Here is a 23,251-nt window from a genome sequence, read left to right as displayed (position 1 = left end):
TGATGAACATTCCTGTTCATCAGCTAGTTATACTGGTCATTGGCAACTGTTTATAAACAAAATTAAATGCTTTAAAAATAAAACATTACATTAAGATAGGTTAGAAAAAATTCTAAAATGGCCAGTTAATAGAATGCATTCAGATTTTGTATGAATGAACATTTTGTCATTGCTGGCATTTTAATGTTCACACTCATTCCAGAACTGCTCACTAATTTGTGATGAATCGGTCTTTGTTTCCTATAATGTTACTCGGCTGACTGAGCACTTTTTTAACTCCATTGGCATTTTGCTATTGTGCATATCAGAATGCTGCCGACTGAGTACAGATGCTTTCCATTTACTGAATGCATAGGGGGAACCTTGTCAATACAGTGCACACTTTATCCCTTACGAAGCACACAGGGAAGTTTCTGTATTCGCTTTCTTACCTTTGTCAAAAATTCTTTTGTACACATATTTATAAAAACACACATACACACACACACACACACATGCAGAAAGTCATATCCTACCTCAATAAATGCCTTACAATAGTTGATCGATCAATTCGGACACCAGATGAAGGTAATATAACAGGATCCATCATTATGGTATTCATAATGGGATCCAAGAATTCTTCTGGTGCTTCAGTTGCCATTTCTTCCTCTTTCTGTTGCCATACAGCTAATTGCTAAATGATCCATAAAAATAAATAAAATTTATATTCAGAGATCCTGATTATTTCATGCTGTAGATGTCAAAATTATGAAAATTATTAAAAACAGCAATCTTCTTTTCACTTACTTGAATATTTTGAGCAAGATCACCTATCTGAATTGCTAAAACACCTTCTCCTATTTTATACAGCACAGCTTTAGCTTGTTCAAACAAATCCGGACTATAAGAACGGCCATCTCGAGATACAGCTGCTTTAAAATCTTTTGATGTTGTCACATTTGGGATTCCAAGATTCAAATAAATTAAGCAAATGTTTTTAACTAATACACCAGGTTTAAATTCATATTCTTGAAAGTCTTTCACCTTGAAGTTTTTATTTTTTGGGCCAACCTATTAAAAAGGGATGTGTGTGTGTATATATATATATATATATATATATAACTGTAAAAATAATGTTTAATAATAAAGATAAAATGTTTAATTATAAAAATTAATAAAGATGACCACAAACATAAGTGACTATATAAGCAATATTTATCATGCTCTAACATGTCACATGATATATAAAAGCAATATGGAAAAAAAAAAACGTGGGAAATGAGCGAAGAAACAAATAAAAAACGAAGACTGAAGCAGAAATGGAAGGAAAATGGAACGAATATGTATCTAAAAATTTTCAAAAATATTAAGTAAGAAGCATATACAAAGTTAAATGCCAATAAATAATAAATTTAGACTGGCGCCATCTGACCATGCGAGGTCAAAAAAGTGTGAAATATCACTAAAATGATACAATAAACCAGTGTTTCTCACCTTTTTGTTGCTGTGACACTTTTAAAGACACTAAAATTTTGCAGCACACTACAATCACTACTATACTCAATTTTTGAACAATCCTCTGTCTACAGTTTCTCGATTTCTTTCCTTCTCTATCAACATTAGTAAACCCTCTAGTGTTCTTGTTTAAACTAAGGAATTACTGATGATATGCATCCTAAACATATCCAGACCCATATCCCATACTGAAGCTATACTTTCATTTTGTAACATATATGTTCAATAAAAAAATAAGAAAATACTCTTAATCATAATCACTTGTCTACAATGTGCTTGTCAACATTCATTCATCAGTATTAAGAAATATAAGCTATCCATGTATTCTTTTAAAAACTGGTCAATACTTGACTTCACATGATGTTCATAAGGCTATTATGCAGTTGCTGTGCTGCCATTTTGTACAAACAAAGATTCTCCCCACCTTCATAAAGTTCCTCTTGAAATGTGCTTATTGGTCTGGAAGTCTGAATTGTTAATACAGCTTCCTGTAATTTCTCCCATGTCTGTTGCTGATCTCCAGATTTATCAAGAACTACTATATGCATATATTCACAAATGTGAAGTTATTTTTGTTGGGTATATTTAATAATACACTTATTATTGGTGTAGTATAAGTGAACAGATCTAGTACTAGGAATCAAAACATGATGTCATATTGACCGCCGAAAGGTGCTAGGATTGGCACAATGTAAATAAATGAATTTTTTGTTTGAATTAATTTTTATTATAAAATTTAGATTTATTAATTTTTTTTAAAATTTGCATTCTCCACAGAACACTTGAAGCATACTTGCGGCACACAGGTTGAGAAACACTGCGATAAACCAACCACAAAAAAAAAAAAAAAAAAACCTCCTACTCCCCTATGTTCTCCATAGCTGAATGGTCAGGAGTGGGAGTGCAGTAGCACACGACCTTTGAGTAGACCGGGGTTCAAGCCCCTGACTGCTAAATATGGTCGATCTGACAACCCGCACTAGACCGGCATGGCAGATTGTGGCCCACTTCCATAAACATGAATTGTTGAGGAAGCTTCCATCCTGCAGTGGATTGATAACGACTGCAGTTTACCCTTACACAGAAGTAAATGGAAGAGAAATTGTTGAAGCTAAACATAAAAAAGACACCATCAAAGGTTAACACCAACAAAATTCTTTGCTGATGTTAATATTTTGCAGCTACATTCACCTATGAAGATGTCTTTAGGGATGGGAATACCAAAAGTAAACCAAGTTATAACTTGAAGATAACAGATTTTGTGTTAACTGAGAAAAAAATGGAAGAGAAATTGTTGAAGCTAAACATAAAAAAGGCACCTGAGCTGGATGGGATCTATCCAATTATATTAAGAGAGGCAGCGAAGGAGGTAAGCAGGTTTTTGGCGATCATTATGAGAATCAGCGGTGATTATTCAAGCATTAATAATCTGCAGATAAAGGAACCACTAGGTGGTAGTGATCACAATGTACTGATGTGGAATTTACTTAAAGATGTAACTACCATCAGGGGTAAAGGGAAAGGTTTTTGCTTTTGTAAAGATGAATATGGAGGTCTCAGACAGTTTTTAAATTCTATACAGGCTGTCAGAGAAGTTCATAGGATCTTGTCAACGATATACAGGAATTTTACTAGCAGGGATATGGAGGCGATTATCTCTTTGTATAAGGCAATAGTATCCTCTTGTATAATGCAGTGGTCAGGCCACACCTTAAGTACAGCATGCAGGTCTGGAGGCCTCATTTTAGAAAGGATGTAAAGCTGCTGGAACGAGTAAAGAGAAAGGCAACAAAGGGGTGCTCTTACCAAGAAATGCTTAAGTTCTGTATATTGCAGGGTCTGGAGACTAGGCACCTATGAGGTGATCTGATTGAGCTGCATAAGACTTTGAATGGTTTGAGCAAGCTCAATGCTGTTAGGATTCTTTCTCTTGTTCAGATTACACACTTGAGGGGCATAGCTGCAGAATAGATGTGCAGAAATTTGCCTTCAGCCAGCAGGTAGTTGAATGCTTGAACAAACTTCCTTCTGTTGTTGTGGAAGTTGATGGCTTCAATGAATTCAAGGAAGAACGGGAGATACGTTTGGAGTGAATAGATAAATGAAATGGGAAGTGTTTTTTTTTGCTTGCTTTCTTGCATCATATGCCACTACTATTACTAATATCCTTGGATTGAGTGGAAAAAATTAAAGATTTGCAAATGTCCCTCCTATTTACAAATGGGGGAAGGATGAATGGGCAAAGTGGTTAAAAGTGGCAAAGTAATTATAGACTTAAACTTGATCTCTCTCTCTCCCAGGAAAAATAACAGAGTTAGTGGTTAAAGAAGTATTGCAGGATCATCTTGAGAGGAATAAAGCTATACAGAAATCACAACATGGATTTGTTAAGGTTGATTAGTTACTTTATGACACAGCAACAAAGGAACTCGATGCAAAACATTATTCTGACATCACCTACTTAGATCTTAGTAAAGCTCTTGACACTTTTCCACATGAAATGCCGCTGTGTAAATTACAGCAGTGGCATTAGGGTACGTTACTGCTATGGGTAAAAAGATAGTTGCATGGTTGTAACAAATGGGTACTGCTCTTCTTGGACTAATGTTATTATTAATGGAGTCCAACAGGTTTTGGTGCTGGGTCCCTTACTGTGTTTTATATTTATTAATAATATTACTGAAGGCATATCAAGCTTATTGTTAAAGTTTGCTGATGACAGGGTGCAAAGCTGGCAGGGTGATTAATGGCACAAATCAAGGAAACAAGAGCAGGAAAAATAATGCAGATGAAGTGAGAAGTGGCAACTGAGGTTCAACATTGAGAAGTGCAAGGTACTGCATAAGGGCAGCAGCAATCCTAGAACAGCAATTAGGTGGTATCATACTCAGTGGTGGAGAATGAAAAAGATCTGGAGGTAATATTGCAGTCAGATATGAAGTTTTCTGAGTAGTACAGACAGGCTGCTAGAATAGATCATGGGGGGTTCTGTAAATGATAGTGGAATTCAGCCAGTAGAGACAGCAAGCGATTCTTACAATATATGAGGCAATGGTACACATCTTGAATACTACATACAGGCCTGGAACCTAATTTTAAGAAGTATATGGACCTCTAGCAATGGGTGCAGATAACAGCAACCAGATTAGTAAAAGGTACCAAAAGGGTACTATTACCATGAAAGACTTCAGTTCTGCAAATTGCAGCATTGAAAACTGGGCATGCAAGGCAATCTGATTGAATTGTATAAGGGTTTAACAAAGATTGAGTGAACTAAATGCTGATGGCATCATTACTCTGTCAATACACACGTAAGGGAATATAAAATGAAAAAGGAAGGCTGAAAGACAGATGTGTGCAGATTAGTGAACAACTGATCTCAGGGATAGTTCGAATAAATTTAAGGAAGAGTTAGGCAAATTATTAGAAGGGATGGGCAGATTAGTTGTGTAGTGCATGCATGCATGTGTATTTTTGGGGGGACTGATGCTGTATAAGCTTGTTTCGTTGCATCATTTGCTATTACTAATACTAATAAAAACTGTAGTTTTAATAACAAATTAATTAATAAAATTATTTGTTTCAAAAGAAATTCAGAAGCATTTCTCTAAATTTTGTATTGATGTTATTTACACAACTTTTATACCAACTTACTTGCAATACGAACTTTGATGATGCTTTTAATGATTTTGATAATAAAAAATGCCAAAGAAAAAATTTATCTTAGAAATCTAGTTCAAAATTAGTTTGTACAATTTTATTGTTGGACTAAAATCATTGAATTCTATCTGAATTATATTTTGTGTGGGCCCCTTTTTTACATTAAAAAAGCATCCAAATATTCAAAATATACCTCACTTAAAACATAATTGATATTGATGGGTCAAGTGTTGATGATCCTGCTCAGGTAGCTAACAAACTAAATGAATATTTTGCATCGACATTCACACATGAGGAGTTATTCAGCGAGGGGAATGCCAGAGGTGTATCCAACTCTAGCAGTAAGCTACAGAATCTTGAAATAACTGGGAGAAAGTGGAGGAGAAACTGTTGAAGATAAACACAAGAAAGGCACCCGGGGTGGATGGGATCTATCCAGTTATATTAAAGGAGGCAGCAAAGGAAGTAAGCAAACCCTTAGCCATAATTATGAGAGCTTCCTTGGACTCAGGGGAGGTACCCATAGACTGGAAATGTGCAAATGTGACCCCAATTCACAAAGGAGGATCAAAGGCTGACACAAGTAATTATAGACCTGTGAGCTTAACTTCTGTTCCAGGAAAATTAATGGAGGCACTGGTTAAAGAAGCACTGCAGGATCATTTAGACAAGACTTCAGTTATAGCTCAGACACAGCATGGTTTTGTTAAGGGGAAGTCTTGCCTGACCAACTTGATTGGATACTATGATGCAGTCACAAAAGAACTGGATGCAGGGAATAACTTTGATATTATATACTTGGATTAGCATTAGCATTAGTAGAGGCATTTGATGCAAGAAAGCAAGCTTATGCAGCATCAGCCAAAAAAAAAAAAAAAAAAAAAAACCACTTCCACTTCACCCCTCTGTTCGTTCAAAATACCTGTCCAGCTGAGCCTTAAACTTATTTAGGCTATCAACCTCCACCACAAGGGATGGAAGTCTGTTCCACCAACCAACCACCCGCTGGCTAAAGGCAAATTTCCGCACGTCTATCCTACATCTGTCTTTCCTCAATTTGAATTTATGCCCTCTCAGGTGATTTTTCTGAGCTAGAGGAAGAATCCCATCAGCACTGAGCATGCTTAAACCATTCAAGGCTTTATACACCTCTATCAGATCACCTCGCTGGTGCCTAGTCTCCAGACACTGTAATTTGCAAAACTTAAGCCTTTCTTCGTAAGAGCACCCCTTTGTTCCATTCACTAATCTTGTTGCCCTTCTCTGTACTCGTTCCAGCAGCTCTACATCCTTCTTGAAATGAGGCCTCCAGACCTGTATACAGTACTCTAGGTGTGGCCTGACCATCGCCTTATACAATGGAATAATCACCTCCTTATCCCTGCTGGAAGAATTCCTGTATATCATTGACAATACTCCATGAGCTACTCTTGCAGCCCGTCTGCACTGCTCAGAGAACTTCATATCTGCCTGCACAACCACCCCTAAGTCCCTTTCATTCTCTACCACTGTCAGTGTAGTACCACAGAGTTGATACGTTGCTCTGGGGTTGCTGTTTCCCATGTGTAGTACTTTACATTTGTCAATGTTAAACTTCATTTGCCACCTCTCAGCCCATCTGCTCAACCTTTCCAGATCCTGTTGCAGCAGCATAGTGTCAGTAGTGTCCTTGACAACCCTGCCAACCTTTGTATCGTCTGCAAACTTGGACATTAAGCCCGATATACCATCATCAATATCATTTATAAATACAGAAAACAATAATGGACCCAACACTGAGCCCTGAGGGACTCCACTAATAACATCAGTCCACGATGAGCAGTGTCCATTGATTACCACTCTGTCTTCTCCCCCTCAGCCACCCCTTTATCCACAGCAGCAATTTGCCTCCAATGTCACACTGCTCCAATTTGTGCAGCAGTCTTCCATGTGCAACAGTATCAAAAGCCTTTCTAAGATCCAAGTATATAATATCAAAGTTATTCCCTGCATCCAGTTCTTTTGTGACTGCATCATAGTATCCAATCAAGTTGGTCAGGCAAGACTTCCCCTTAACAAAACCATGCTGTGTCTGAGCTATAACTGAAGTCTTGTCTAAATGATCCTGCAGTGCTTCTTTAACCAGTGCCTCCATTAATTTTCCTGGAACAGAAGTTAAGCTCACAGGTCTATAATTACTTGTGTCAGCCTTTGATCCTCCTTTGTGAATTGGGGTCACATTTGCACATTTCCGGTCTATGGGTACCTCCCCTGAGTCCAAGGAAGCTCTCATAATTATGGCTAAGGGTTTGCTTACTTCCTTTGCTGCCTCCTTTAATATAACTGGATAGATCCCATCCACCCCGGGTGCCTTTCTTGTGTTTATCTTCAACAGTTTCTCCTCCACTTTACTCCCAGTTATTTCAAGATTCTGTAGCTTACTGCTAGAGTTGAATACACCTCTGGCATTCCCCTCGCTGAATAACTCCTCATGTGTGAATGTCGATGCAAAATATTCATTTAGTTTGTTAGCTACCTGAGCAGGATCATCAACACTTGACCCATCAATATCAAGTGGACCAATCTGATTCATTCCCTTCCTTCTAGAGTTTACATAAGTAAAGAACTCTTTGCTGTTTTTCTTTGCATCCCTTGCCAAGGATTTCTCGTAATCTGCCTTCGCCTGCCTAACCTCCTGTGTAACTTGGTTGCATATCAACTTGTATCTATCATAGGCTTCTGTGTCATGTGTTAATCTGTATGTATCCCATGCATTTTTCTTATAAAGGATCTTAGAAAGGCTTTTGATACTGTTGCACAAGGAAGACTGCTACACAAATTGGAGCAGTGTGACATTGGAGGCAAATTGCTGCTATGGATAAAGGGGTGGTTGAGGGGGAGAAGACAGAGAGTGGTAATCAATGGACACTGCTCATCGTGGACTGATGTTATTAGTGGAGTCCCTCAGGGCTCAGTGTTGGGTCCATTATTGTTTTCTGTATTTATAAATGATATTGATGATGGTATATCGGGCTTAATGTCCAAGTTTGCAGACGATACAAAGGTAGGCAGGGTTGTCAAGGACACTACTGACACTATGCTGCTGCAACAGGATCTGGAAAGGTTGAGCAGATGGGCTGAGAGGTGGCAAATGAAGTTTAACATTGACAAATGTAAAGTACTACACATGGGAAACAGCAACCCCAGAGCAACGTATCAACTCTGTGGTACTACACTGACAGTGGTAGAGAATGAAAGGGACTTGGGGGTGGTTGTGCAGGCAGATATGAAGTTCTCTGAGCAGTGCAGACGGGCTGCAAGAGTAGCTCATGGAGTATTGTCAATGATATACAGGAATTTTTCCAGCAGGGATAAGGAGGTGATTATTCCATTGTATAAGGCGATGGTCAGGCCACACCTAGAGTACTGTATACAGGTCTGGAGGCCTCATTTCAAGAAGGATGTAGAGCTGCTGGAACAAGTACAGAGAAGGGCAACAAGATTAGTGAATGGAACAAAGGGGTTCTCTTACGAAGAAAGGCTTAAGTTTTGCAAATTACAGTGTCTGGAGACTAGGCACCAGCGAGGTGATCTGATAGAGGTGTATAAAGCCTTGAATGGTTTAAGCATGCTCAATGCTGATGGGATTCTTCCTCTAGCTCAGAAAAATCACCTGAGAGGGCATAAATTCAAATTGAGGAAAGACAGATGTAGGATAGACGTGCGGAAATTTGCCTTTAGCCAGCGGGTGGTTGGTTGGTGGAACAGACTTCCATCCCTTGTGGTGGAGGTTGACAGCCTAAATAAGTTTAAGGCTCAGCTGGACAGGTATTTTGAACGAACAGAGGGGTGAGGTGGAAGTGGGTTTTTTTTTTTTTTGGCTGATGCTGCATAAGCTTGCTTTCTTGCATCAAATGCCTCTACTAATGCTAATGCTAATGCTAATAATTCTCTGAGCTTTTAGGAACAAATGTGAATACTGCCTCTTTTTTCAGTGGCAATATTCATAGCACAACATCTAGCCTTACTTTAATAGTTATTCATTCATATAGCATCATGTGATGCCATTACCTTTCCCCAGTGTGATCACAAAGTGGCCCTATCAGTACATCAATGATTATTAGTTTATTACATTATTGGTAATATTCATTGCACAAGAGCTAGCCTTACTTTAACAGTTACATACTTTAATAGTTACAGTATTTGCTGTTGCTGCTTATAAAGACTTTACTAAAAAAGAGGCTACCAGGGACATAGTGCATCAGACACACAGTTACGGTACACATTTCAGAATAAAAATCAGTGTAAGTTGCTCATTTATTATCAAAACAATTAATATGTTTAAAAAAAATAGAAAATTTTAGTCATATCAGATTGATTTCATAATAGTTGTTTCAAGGACAAAAGGTCTCAGGTGGACAGTTAACAATGAAGATATGGAGAAGTGTGAGTTGAACATTACATTCTGAACAGTTTTGGAGTTTAGATGTCATACGAAGGAAAGACTGAATATAACAGGTGTTACCTATGCACAATCTTGCAAACTTGTGCATTGACCATATATTATGCATTTCAGTGTCCATTCAAATATACACTGGAATGAAAGAGCTGAAATTCAGGTTTGAGTTTGAGATTTTATTATTATTATTTTTTTATGAAACCCCAAACGAAATTAGCAATTAGTCATTACAATCTACAGTATATAGTACCATGTATGAGTTGAAGAATGAGAAGAGTGAAGATACTGTGATGTTAGACTTGAATTTCTGTAGACTGTAATTTTCAGGAAATACATGGGGAAGGTTGTTCCAGAAAATAGAAGCTGCAGGGATAAATGAGGAAGAAGAAATGTTTGTTCTGGGGCTTTGGAATTGGACAGTAGATGGATGCTTTGCAGATTTGGAATGGTTTAGATGGGGGAGGGAGGAAATTACAGATGCCAATGTACAAGAACATTGCCCATGAAAGCATTTACAGAAAAGATACAACAGAAACATTTATGAGACTGAGAGTGGAAAAACTTTGTAAGACATGGATCATTAATTAACTTCACTGTCTTCTTTGAATGGAATCAAAGCCTGAGAGAGAGAGAGAGAGGGGATATCGTTACTGCATCTGGGGATATTATACCAGATGTGGGAGTGAGTAGTTGTTAGTTTTTTAGAAGAAAAGTAACACCAAGAATGAAAGAAAAACCCAGTTTCTTAGATGCAGAGGAAGCAATATTTGTGATATGCATATGAAATTGGTGGATGATATTTGAGAAGTTGAGATTGTTTGGGCAGTGCAAGGTTTCTCACACTAGAATGGAGAAATGCAATACGCTATAATAAACAAAACCATGGATATGATTTCCAGTCAAGAGGAAGAAGCCCATCAGCACACAAGAGAAAAACAGTGGGAGAAAGAACTGAACTGAACTGAATCTTGGGGAACACCAGAATCAGTGGAGAAGACAGAGAGCCATCTACCATCATCTGCAGAGAGAGTGGTCAGAGAATAAACAATCATCTGTTGATGAACAAACAATCAAACATCTGCTGCCTCTATCCTTCTCCAAACTCCACTTGGAACTCTGACTACTTCTCTTTGAAACTTGACTTTTCCTAATAGTGAGGTATGATTAAAGAGGCCTGTGCACTCTGGATTCATTATTATTATTAAATTACAGTACTCAGAGCGAAACGGATACAAAAATATAGATTGTGACAAGTTTAATAATAGGAAATATACATATATTAGATTAGATACATACAAATAAAATCTTTCGGTTGTTTAGTCAACCTTCTTCAGTTAAACTGTGGCTCTGAGCAACTGTAATTTAATAATAATAATAGTGAGGTAATTTTCCTTGGTGATAAAATCACCAAGGTTCACAACTACGACTGGCTTCTGTTTTCTAGTCACATAGATCCAGCTGGTCGAGATGCTAAGGCTTTTGCCATGACCTGCCACAGACTATTCATTTATCTACCAGAATACTACACAACCCTAACCACACAGGCAACACACTTGATCTTTTTCTCATAAAACAACCCTTCTAAGAGTACACAGTCAAGGTGAGTGGTCCTCTAGGCACCTCAGATCACAACTTGGCATTAGTCTCTTCTCCAATGGAGCCTTTATCTCAAGTGCAATCTCAACCTCATGTTTTTTGACATTACAAGAATGCAAAATGGGATGCTCTGCAAGATTTATTTTCTTCTTTTCATTGGTCAGATTACTGTTTCAAATATTCAGGTGTCAACATTTGCTCAGATCATGTCAGTGAAATTATTCTTGTAGGAATAGAATCCTTTATTCCACACACCACCTTAAAATGGCATTCTTTATAAAAACTTGGTTTTCCAATCAGATGTGGACTGGGTCAAAAATTCTTACTGGGGAAAACTTGTAGCAGCCTCATACCAGTGTTTATGGCCATATTGTGAGGAAGTGTGTGTGTGGGGGGGGGGGATTACAATAACTAGAGTAATTATCTACTTTCTTATTATGATTTTTATGCATTTAGTTTTCATATATTAGTTAACAAATAGAATGTATCGGACTCAGAGTGTAATACTGAAAATCACACTGGGCTCTGGCCCACTGGGGTTTCCCCAGTAAGTGTTATGGCCAGTCCGCCTCTGTTTCCAATAAATGTGCTAAGGCTGTTCAAGATAAGAATGTTGTATATTACAATCGGCTTATATCCAAACCTCTCCCATCCAATTATCGTCCAATTGCACTTATTCCTACTCTTTCTAAAGTAAGAGAGAAAACTATTAACTGCTAACTCTTAAACTATCTGAAAATCTTCCATCTGATCAGTATAGTTTTTGTCAGTGTCAATCCATTGGTGATATACTGTCTTATGTTGCCAATCTTTGGGAACGAGAGTAGCCTGTGTGGACGAAGCTCTTGGACGCTCTTGGAACAGAGAAGTTTTTCCTGATTTATTTTCTGATTTATTAGCTTAAATTGGCATATTAACTTATTTTCTAGAGTAGCTTTATATTCCTAGTTATGATACTTAGTTTAATGTTTAACTTAAACAGAGATTTTGTAGGTATTACTTAGTATCAGTAACGGTATCAAATCAACGTGTTACAAATTGAACGAGAGGTTTTTTTTAAACCAAATTTAGTCGATTTATTAACCAATTGTTATATCAGATTATCTTCTATAAGTAGATTATAGACCTAGTCAGGATCCTTAGTTTATTCTAAATTGAGATAGCGAGATTTGGAAGCTAATCAATACTTACGAGTCCGAAGAAGTACCGTTTGTGAATTCCCGCCATTTTTACACGATAGCATAAGCTTAGTGTAGTATAGTGCATAATATAATATTGTCAATTAATCAGTAAATCTATTAATCTTGATAAACTTTATTGTCAATTAAATTGTAGTTTTAACTCTATAAATATATACATAACGACTTAACCGTAACAAATAATTAATACATAACTATAGTGGTACATGTGATATGGAAGTTGTATAAAGGGAACTCGTAGAAAACACTCGATACCGAAAAAATAAATATAGCGTTATAATTGTTTTGGGATATAACTTAAGGATTTAATTTTGTTCTGATATTGAAATTTTATTGAATTAAATCGAATCATGACTCAGACAAGAGCAGCAAAGCAAAAGGCTCAAGCTAATGGGAGTGTGTGGCTCAGGGGAGAACTGAGGGGGGCAGTTGCCCTCTGAATCAGTCTTTTAAAATGCACTGTTTGCTTGATTTTTGCGGAGCAGTCGGGTACGGGACATGATACTGCCAAGGGGGATGTCTTTGTGTGTGCACGATGTAAGGAGTGCAAGGAAATCAGGCGACAACTCAGCGTTGTTATGGGCCTTTATGAGAGCTTGAAGGACAGGGTGGATGCCCTCGAAGGAAATAAATTGAGGGGGCCCATCAAGCTCTCAGCTGCCCACATCAACGCCAGAGCTTGCACTTGGTCATCAGGCAACACAGAGGCAGCCCCCAAGGCAGAATGCGCTGGTCCCACAGGAACTAGTAGTTGTTGGTGACTCTATTGTCAGGGAAACGGGGAACATGCTTTGTAAAAAGGATAGGTGGAATAGGACTAGGGTATGTCTGCCAGAGGCAAAGGTTGATGATGTTGTAGAGCAGATATCATCTTTTAAGGGCACAAAAGGTGATATAGTTGTACACATTGGCACTAATGATATTAAGAGTAGGAAACCGGCGGAATTACTTAGCAAGTACAGGTCACTGTTGAAAAAAAGCCGTGAATTAGGGTTGAATTTGAAAGTGTCTGCAATTCTGCCCAGACACGATAGGAGGGAGTATATGATGAGAGCCTTGTCGATCAATTCGGCCCTGGAGAGATTGTGCAAGGCTCAAGGGGTAGAATTTTTTTCAGCCTGGACTGTACTTGTTAACAGGAGAGATTGCTTCTACAGGGATGGGATACACTTAAATAGAAAGGGTGCAAGAATTTTTGCTGATGCTGTCGAGGCAGTGTTAGGTGGGTCGGAAAACTGCTAGTTGGGGGGGATACAAGGACTAATAGACTAACAGTAGCCACTGGCAGAGGTAGAAGTGATTCTTGCACTGCTTCTATTGAAATGAGCAGAACCCTGAAAAACAAGATGCAGGATATTTCAGAGACTGCTGGGAGTCATTGCGGTACAAGTAAACACATGGGCTGTGTTAGGGTAGCTAAGAATAGAAACAGGTGCATGTATACCTGCGTGTACACCAATGCTAGGAGTTTGGTAAATAAATTTGATGAATTTGAGGTATTGCTCAAAACATCAAAGGCAGATATTATTGGGATATCAGAGACGTGGTGTCACACAGATATAAGGAATGCGGAACTGGAATTTGGGGAATACAATGTGTATAGAAAGGATAGACAGGACAGGAGGGGAGGAGGGGTTATGCTATTAGTTAAGAAACACATAAAATCCAAGGAAGTGAAGCCAGTTGACATCGATGGACAGAGCAGTGTTGAGTCAGTTTGGTGTGACATAAGCATAGGGAAATCAAAATTGAGAGTAGGAGTGTGCTATAGGCCTAATGACTCTGATGAGTATAATAAGATATTGTACAGGGAAATAGAGTGGGCCAGTAAATCAGAGAGTCTTATAATGGCGGATTTTAATTTCCCAGATATTGTCTGGAATTTGGAATTTGTGGGTTGGTCACTCACACACTAGCAAGGCTTTTGTCGATTTATTGGATGATTGTTTTCTACATCAGCATGTTCGTGAGGCAACAAGAGGGAGCAATACTCTTGATCTGATTATCAGTAGTGATTCTTCATGCATTAAGAATCTGCAGATAAATGAACCACTAGGTGGCAGTGATCACAGTGTGTTGAAGTGGGATTTACTCAAGGAGGTAACTACCATCAGAGGTAAAGGGAAGGGTTTTTGCTTTCGTAAAGGCGACTATGATGGTCTGAGACAGTATTTAAATTCTATACAGTGGGACCACCTGATGATGTTACCAACAGCAAACTCAAAATGGGAAGCATTCAAGGAACTAATCTTGGAAGCTACTAGGCTTTACATACCAACTAAGAAATATTGTTCAAGGTTTAGGCCCATATGGTTGTCAGATGAACTAATGAGACATGTGGCAGAGAAGAAAAATGCATGGGATACATACAAATTAATGGGTGACATGGAAGCCTATGGTAGATATAAGTTGGTCTGTAACCAAGTCACAAAGGAGATTAGGCAGGCAAAGGCAGATTACGAAAAATCCTTGGCAAAGGATGCAAAGAAAAACAGAAAAGAGTTCTTTACATATTTAAACTCAAGAAGGAAAGGGATGAATCAGATTGGTCCACTGGATATTGATGGTTCAACAGTTGAGGATCCTGCTCAGGTGGCTAACAAGCTAAACGAGTATTTTGCATCTACATTCACGCATGAGGAGTTATTCAGGAAGGAGAATGACGTAGGTAAAGTAAACATTGGCAGTGAGCTAGATGATTTTGTAATAACTGAGAGGAAAGTGGAGGAGATATTGTTGAGGATAAACATAAAAAAGGCACCTGGGGTGGATGGGATCTATCCAGTTATATTAAAGGAGGCAGCAAAGGAAGTAAGCAAACCCCTAGCCATAATTATGAGAGCTTCTTTGGACTCAGGGGAGGTACCCATAGACTGGAGATGTGCAAATGTAACCCCAATTCACAAAGGAGGATCAAAGGCTGACACAAGTAATTATAGACCTGTTAGTTTAACTTCTGTTGCAGGAAAATTAATGGAGGCACTGGTTAAAGAGGCACTGCAGGATCATCTAGACAAGAATTCAGTTATAGCTCAGACGCAACATAGTTTTGTTAAGGGCAGGTCTTGCCTAACCAATTTGATTGGATACTATGATGTAGTCACAAAAGAACTGGATGCAGGGAATAACTTTGATATTATATATTTGGATCTTAGAAAGGCTTTTGATACTGTTGCACATGGAAGACTGCTGCACAAATTGGAGCAGTGTGGCATTGGAGGCAAATTGCTGCTATGGATAAGGGGATGGTTGAGTGGCAGAAGACAGAGAGTGGTAATCAATGGACACTGCTCAACATGGACTAATGTTATTAGTGGAGTTCCTCAGGGTTCAGTGTTGGGTCCGTTGTTGTTTTCGGTGTTTAAGAATGATATTGATGATGGTATATCAAGTTTAATGTCCAAGTTTGCAGATGATACAAAGGTTGGCAGGGTTGTTAAGGACACTACTATGCTGCTGCAACAGGATCTGGAAAGGTTGAACAGATGGGCTGAGAGGTGGGTGGCAAATGAAGTTTAACATTGACAAATGTAAAGTACTACATATGGGAAACAGTAACCCCAGAGCAACGTATCAACTCTGCGGTACAACATTGACAGTGGTGGAGAATAAAAAGGACCTGGGGGTAATTGTGCAGGCAGATATGAAGTTCTCTGAGCAGTGCAGACGGGCTGCAAGAGTAGCTCATGGTGTCTTGTCAATGATATACAGGAATTTTTCTAGCAGGGATAAGGAGGTGATTATTCCCTTGTATAAGGCAATGGTTAGGCCACATCTTGAGTACTGTATACAGGTCTGGAGGCCTCATTTCAAGAAGGATGTAGAGCTGCTGGAACGGGTACAGAGAAGGGCAACAAGATTAGTGAATGGAACAAAGGGTTGCTCTTACGAAGAAAGGCTTAAGTTTTGCAAATTACAGAGTGTGGAGACTAGGCACCGGCGAGGTGATCTGATAGAGGTGTATAAAGCTTTGAATGGTTTGAGCATGCTCAATGCCAATGGAATTCTTCATCTTGCTCAGAATTATAACCTCAGAAGGCATAAATTCAAATTGAGGAAGGACGGATGTCGGATAGATGTGCGGAAATTTGCATTTGGCCAGCGGGTGGTTGGATGGTGGAACCGACTTCCATCACTTGTTGTTGAAGTTGATAGCCTAAACAAATTTAAGGCTCAACTGGACAGGTATTTCGAACGAACGGAGGGGTGAAAAGGGAATGGTGTTTTTTTCTTTTTTTTTTTGGCTGATGCTGAATAAGCTTGCTTTCTTGCATCATATGCCTCTACTAATGCTAATCTGTTGGTGATACTTAAGCAGTTGCTCTTGACATTTTGAAAGATTTTGATTGTGTTTGGTATAAAGGCCTTCTAAATAAGCTTTCATCTTATGGTTTGCCAACTGTTTTTTGTAATTAGGTATTCAGTTTTCTCTCTGTCTGCTTACTGCAGGTGATGGCAGACAGTTCTCTGTCTTTTCACTTCTCCACTAATGCAGGTGTTCCCCAAGATTCAGTTTTTCTCCCACTCTTTTCCACTTGTATATTAATGACCTTTTTCCATTGACTGGAAATGTTTTCCATAGTTTTGCTGATGACAGTATATTGTATTCCACTTTCCAGTTTGAGAAACCTTGCTCTGCACAAACAGCTTCTACTTCTTGAATATCCACTATCAATTCCTTAAATGCTGATCTCCATTGGGGCAAAGTTGATTTCAATCCTTCTAAAACCCAGTCCTGTCTTATATCTTGCAAAAAGGATTCTTCTTTTATGCTTATCTTTGACACTCACATATTACTATTAGGGATTACCCTCACTTATAATCTCTCTTGGCATAAGCACAGCACAAATATTGCTTCCTCTGCATCTAAAAAACTGGGTTTTCTCTTTTGCTCTTGGCATTACTTTTCTTCCAAACAGTTTTTCACTCTGCACAAATTGAAAATCTGTCCTGCCATGGAATACTGTTTGCACATCTTGGGTGGTGCCCCCCAAACCTCTTTCAGGTTTCTAGATTCCATTCAAAAGAGGGCAGTTAGGTTAATTTATGACCCAACTTTAATAAAATCTCTTCCTCTACTCTGAGTGTAATAGACATTCTGTTTCTGCTGCATGCCTTTTCTGTAGATACTTCCGCGGGCACTGTTCTTTAGAATTTGTTACTATAATTCCCACTTTCTCTTCTAGTCCGAACACGTGCCTCAACCAGTCAGCATCCTTTTACTGTCCAACGTGACACTCACAGAACCAACTTTTCTTTTTCATTTATTCCTTCAACTTCCATTTTATGGAATAACTTCCCTTCATACATATTTTGTGAAAATTACAATCTAATGTCAACAAGTATCTCTTTTCATCTTCTCAATCTTAAACCCATGCACAGTACTAAGTATTATAGGTTTTAATACCTCGCATGCTTGGATTTTTTATATATATAAAAAAAAAAAAAAAAAAAAACTGAATATCCAATTGCAAAAAACAGTTGAAAATCCATAAGATGGAAGCTTGTTTAGAAAACTTTTATGCCAAACAAAATCAAAAGCCATGGAAATGTTAAGAACAACTGCTTGAGTTTTACAAAACTTTTCTGTTGAATTTGTCCATAGTTATATATCACCAGTGGATTGACACTGATGGTATCCGTATTGGCCACCAGTGATTAGATGGCAGGTTTGAAGACAGTTTAGGAGTTGGCAGTTAACAGATTTTCTCAATGACTTTGTAAGAATTGGAAGAAAGTGCAATGGGATGAAACTGAATGGGAGGGATTTGTCATCTTTTTTGCAACTGGCTGAATACAGAAAAATTTCCAAGAAGAAGGAAAAAAACCGACAGAATAAGAAAGTCTGAAAAGGTGACACAGAACATGGATAAGCTCTGGAACACAGGTTTTGAAAACAAGTGCAGAAATGCCAACAGGAACTAGAGCTTTCTTGGCATGAAGGCTGTTGTACAGAATTCTTCTGGCATCCTTTTGTCTCCCAGGGGCAAAGGTTGATGACGTTGTAGAGCAGATATCATCTTTTAAGGGCACAAAAGGTGATATATTTGTACACGTTGGCACAAATGATATCAAGAGTAGGAGACCGGCAGAATTGCTTAACAAGTACAGGTCACTGTTGAAAAAAAAAAAAGCTGTGAAATAGGGTCGAATTTGAAAGTGTCTGCAATTCTGCCCAGACACGATAGGAGGGAGTATATGATGAGGGCCTTGTCAATCAATTCGGCCCTTGAAAGATTGTGCAAGGCTCAAGGGGTACAATTTTTTTCAGCCTGGACTGTACTTGTTAACAGGAGAGATTGCTTCTACAGGGATGGGATACACTTAAATAGAAAGGGTGCAAGAATATTTGCTGATGCTATCGAGGCAGTGTTAGGTGGGTTGGAAAACTGCTAGCTTGGGGGGAGACAAAGACGAATAGATTAACAGTAGCCACTGGCAGAGGTGAAAGAGAGTCTTACACTGCTTCTATTGGAATGAGCAGAAGCCTGAAAAACAAGATGCAGGATATTTCAGAGAATGCCAGGAGTCATTGCGGTACAAGTAAACACATGGGTTGTGTTAAGGTAGTTAAGAATACAAATAGGTGCATGTATACTTGCGTGTACACCAATGCTAGGAGTTTAGTAAATAAATTTGATGAATTTGAGGTATTGCTCAAAACATCAAAGGCTGATATTGTTGGGATATCAGAGATGTGGTGTCACATAGATATAAGGAATGCAGAACTGGAATTTGGGGAGTACAACGTCTACAGAAAGGATAGACTGGATAGGAAGGGAGGAGGGGTTATGCTATTAGTTAAGAAATACATAAAATCCAAGGAAATGAAGCCAGTGGACGTCGCTGGACAGTGCAGTGTCGAGTCAGTTTGGTGTGACATAAGCATTGGGAGATCAAAATTGAGAGTAGGAGTGTGCTATAGGCCTAATGACTCTGATGAGTATAATAAGAAACTGTACAGGGAAATAGAGTGGGCCAGTAAATCAGAGAGTCTTACAATGGGAGATTTTAATTTCCCAGATATTGACTGGAATTTGGGGGCTGGTCACTCACAGACTGGCAAGGCTTTTGTGGATTTATTGGATGATTGTTTTCTACAACAGCATGTTCGGGAGGCAACTAGAGGGAGGAATACTCTTGATTTGATTATCAGCAGTGATTCTTCATGCATTAGGAATGTGCAGATAAATGAACCACTAGGTGGCAGTGATCACAGTGTGCTGAAGTGGGATTTACTCAAAGAGGTAACTACCATTAGGGGTAAAGGGAAGGGTTATTGCTTTCGTAAAGGCGACTATGATGGACTGAGACAGTATTTAAATTCTATACAGTGGGACCAACTGATGATGTTACCAACAGCAAATGCAAAATGGGAGGCATTCAAAGAACTTATCTTGGAAGCTACTAGGCTTTACATACCAACTAAGAAATATTGTTCAAGGTTTAGGCTTAAATGGATGTCAGATGAACTGATGAGGCATATGGCAGAGAAGAAACATGCATGGGATACATACAAATTAACACCTGACACAGAAGCCTATGATAGATACAAGTTGATCTGTAACCAAGTTACAAAGGAGGTTAGGCAGGCGAAGGCAGATTACGAGAAATCTTTGGCAAGGGATGCAAACAAAAACAGCAAAGAGTTCTTTACTTATGTAAACTCTAGAAGGAAGGGGATGAATCAGATTGGTCCACTTGATATCGATAGGTCAACTGTTGATGATCCTGCTCAGGTAGCTAACAAACTAAATGAATATTTTGCATCGACATTCAGACATGAGGAGTTATTTAGCGAGGGGAAAGCCAGAGGTGTATTCAACTCTAGCAGTAAGCTAAAGAATCTTGTAATAACTGAGAGTAAAGTGGAGGAGAAATTGTTGAAGATAAACACAAGATAGGCACCCGGGGTGGATGCGATCTATCCAGTTATATTAAAGGAGGCAGCAAAGGAAGTAAGCAAATCCTTAGCCATAATTATGAGAGCTTCCTTGGACTCAGGGGAGGTACCCACAGACTGCAGATGTGCAAATGTCACCCCAATTCACAAAGGAGGATCAAAGGCTGACACAAGTAATTATAGACCTGTGAGTTTAACTTCTGTTCCAGGAAAATTAATAAAGGCACTAGTTCAAGAAGCATTGCAGGATCATTTAGACAAGACTTCAGCTATAGCTCGGACACAGCATGGTTTTGTTAAGGGGAAGTCATGCCTGACCAATTTGATTGGATACTATGATGCAGTCACAAAGGAACTGGATGCAGGGAATAACTTTGATATTATATACTTGGATCTTAGAAAGGCTTTTAGTACTGTTGCACATGGAAGACTGCTGCACAAATTGGAGCAGTGTGGCATTGGAGGCAAATTGCTGCTGTGGATAAAGGGGTGGTTGAGGGGGAGAAGACAGAGAGTGGTAATCAATGGACACTGCTCGTCGTGGACTAATGTTATTAGTGGAGTCTCTCAGGGCTCAGTGTTGGGTCCATTATTGTTTTCTGTATTCATAAATGATATTAATGAGGGTATATCAAGCTTAATGTTGAAGTTTGCAGACGATACAAAGGTAGGCAGGGTTGTCAAGGACACTACTGACACTATGCTGCTGCAACAGGATCTGGAAAGGTTGAGCAGATGGGCTGAGAGGTGGCAAATGAAGTTTAACATTGACAAATGTAAAGTACTACACATAGGAAACAGCAACCCCAGAGCAACGTATCAACTCTGTGGTACTACACTGACAGTGGTAGAGAATGAAAGGGACCTGGGGGTGGTTGTGCAGGCAGATATGAAGTTCTCTGAGCAGTGCAGACGGGCTGCAAGAGTAGCTCATGGTGTATTGTCAAAGATATATAGGAATTTTTCTAGCAGGGATAAGGAGGTGATTATTCCCTTGTATAAGGCAGTGGTCAGGCCACACCTAGAGTACTGTATACAGGTCTGGAGGCCTCATTTCAAGAAGGATGTAGAGCTGCTGGAACGAGTACAGAGAAGGGCAACAAGATTAGTGAATGGAACAAAGGGGGTGCTCTTACGAAGAAAGGCTTAAGTTTTGCGAATTACAGTGTCTGGAGACTAGGCACCAGCGAGGTGATCTGATAGAGGTGTACAAAGCCTTGAATGGTTTGAGCATGCTCAATGCTGATGGGATTCTTCCTCTTGCTCAGAATAATCACCTGAGAGGGCATAAATTCAAATTGAGGAAAGACAGATGTAGGATAGACGTGTGGAAATTTGCCTTTAGCCAGCGGGTGGTTGGTTGGTGGAACAGACTTCCATCCCTTGTCGTGGAAGTTGATAGCCTAAATAAGTTTAAGGCTCAGTTGGACAGGTATTTTGAACGAACAGAGGGGTGAAGTGGAAGTGGTTTTTTTTTTTTTTTTTTTTTTGGCTGATGCTGCATAAGATTGCTTTCTTGCATCAAATGCCTCTACTAATGCTAATGCTAATATCATGGTAACTCGTTGTGAAGGTATTCACAATATGAGATATACTTAAATGATGCCATTTCTTAACTAATTAATAGTTGGCTTGGTATAGACACGATGCTCTAGCAGTAACTTATACATTAGTTAGCCTGAGGCTAATGCCCTAAATGTATTATGTATTATGTAACTAATTAATTAATCTTTTCTTGAAGACTATAGCAGACATCGAGGGGAAATATACTGGGAATGGTAAGCAATGTTTACCAAGATCATCAAAACATGAGTTAAAAGAAAAGTAGGATGCTAGTAAGTCGGCTTTATCTTTAGCTGAGGAAGCAACAGTATCATGAGGTTTTATCATAGGTGGGAGTATAGATAGACAAAAGTTGTGGCCAATTGCTTTGGCAAGAGACCAAAATAATTGACTACCATTTGGACAAGAAGCAAATTCTCTATTCTTAGCCTGTTCAAAATTAAGTTTGGGTTGATTGATAACTGTTGTACAATTGTTGCTAACTTTAGTTTAGGTAGAAAATGAACCTGGAGATTTGGATGCAAGCCAATTGCAGTATACAATGTCCTTATCTTGAACAGCCTTAACACATTTATTGGAAACCAGGATTTAAATAAAGTATGAGATTTTAAGGTGGGGTGTGGAATAAAGAATTTCATCTCTATAAGAATAATTTCACTGACACAATCTATGCAAACTTTGGCACCAGAGATTTAAAACAGTAATTCAACAAGAAAATAAGGAAATCTTGCAGATTATGCCATTTTACATTCCTGTAATGCCAAACAATATGAGGAAGAGGCTATCACTAGTTGTAATCTGAGGTGCTTAGAGGGTCACTGACTTTGATCATGTACCACGATTGTTTGTGAAAAAAATATCAAGCATGTGTGCTTAAGATTATCTGGTATTCTGATAGATAAATGAACAATCAGTGCGTGAAGCCATTAGTAACAGCAAGAGCTTCGGCATTCTGACCAGATGGGTCCATGTGACTAGAAAACTGAAGCAAGCTGGAGTTCTGAATATTAAAATTACCAAGAATAATCATCTAGCTGTTATGAAAGACAGACCAGAGAAAGTCAAGTTTCCAAGAAAGAAAGAAAGTCAGAGTTCCAAGTGAGTAGAGGGGCTGGAAGCATGGCAAAGGCAACAGATGAATTTTACAGAATGGGATTGAGAGATTTTAAATCAGAGTTGATCAAAAAGGAGGCAATTACAAATTAGTAAGCTTTTGACACAGAACATTAGAGCAGACATATGCACAAGGACCACCTTTGAAGTGAAATGAATCAGAAAAGGAATAATTTGGAATGCTTAGATGAGCAGTGGTTGAGGAAACTGATATTCTGTCACTGAGAATAGAACTGAGACCACATATATTTGTAAAATGAATGTAGAAGTTTTGGTGAGATTTAT

The 23,251-nt window shown here is 38.7% G+C and overlaps 1 protein-coding gene across 2 annotated transcripts in view; it reads right to left on the bottom strand.

Annotated features, from left to right (window-relative positions):
• The window catches only part of Ube4A (Ubiquitination factor E4A), a 523,714-nt gene that overhangs the window by 17,866 nt on the left and 482,597 nt on the right, over positions 1-23,251 (bottom strand). For both annotated transcript variants that reach the window (XM_090376475.1, XM_090376476.1), the window contains exons 17-18: positions 787-1,050; positions 516-673 (exon numbers count right to left, since the gene is read on the bottom strand). In XM_090376475.1, the coding sequence (XP_090232601.1) occupies positions 516-673; positions 787-1,050 (422 nt within the window). The remainder of the gene's footprint in view (positions 1-515; positions 674-786; positions 1,051-23,251) is intronic.

This window comes from Mastigoproctus giganteus, chromosome 6 (assembly GCF_048544385.1).
Source record: "Mastigoproctus giganteus isolate SK-2022 chromosome 6, ASM4854438v1, whole genome shotgun sequence".
NCBI classification, from domain to species: domain Eukaryota; kingdom Metazoa; phylum Arthropoda; class Arachnida; order Uropygi; family Thelyphonidae; genus Mastigoproctus; species Mastigoproctus giganteus.
Note: the sequence above shows the minus strand (reverse complement) of the source record. Positions and strands in the feature narration are given on the sequence as shown.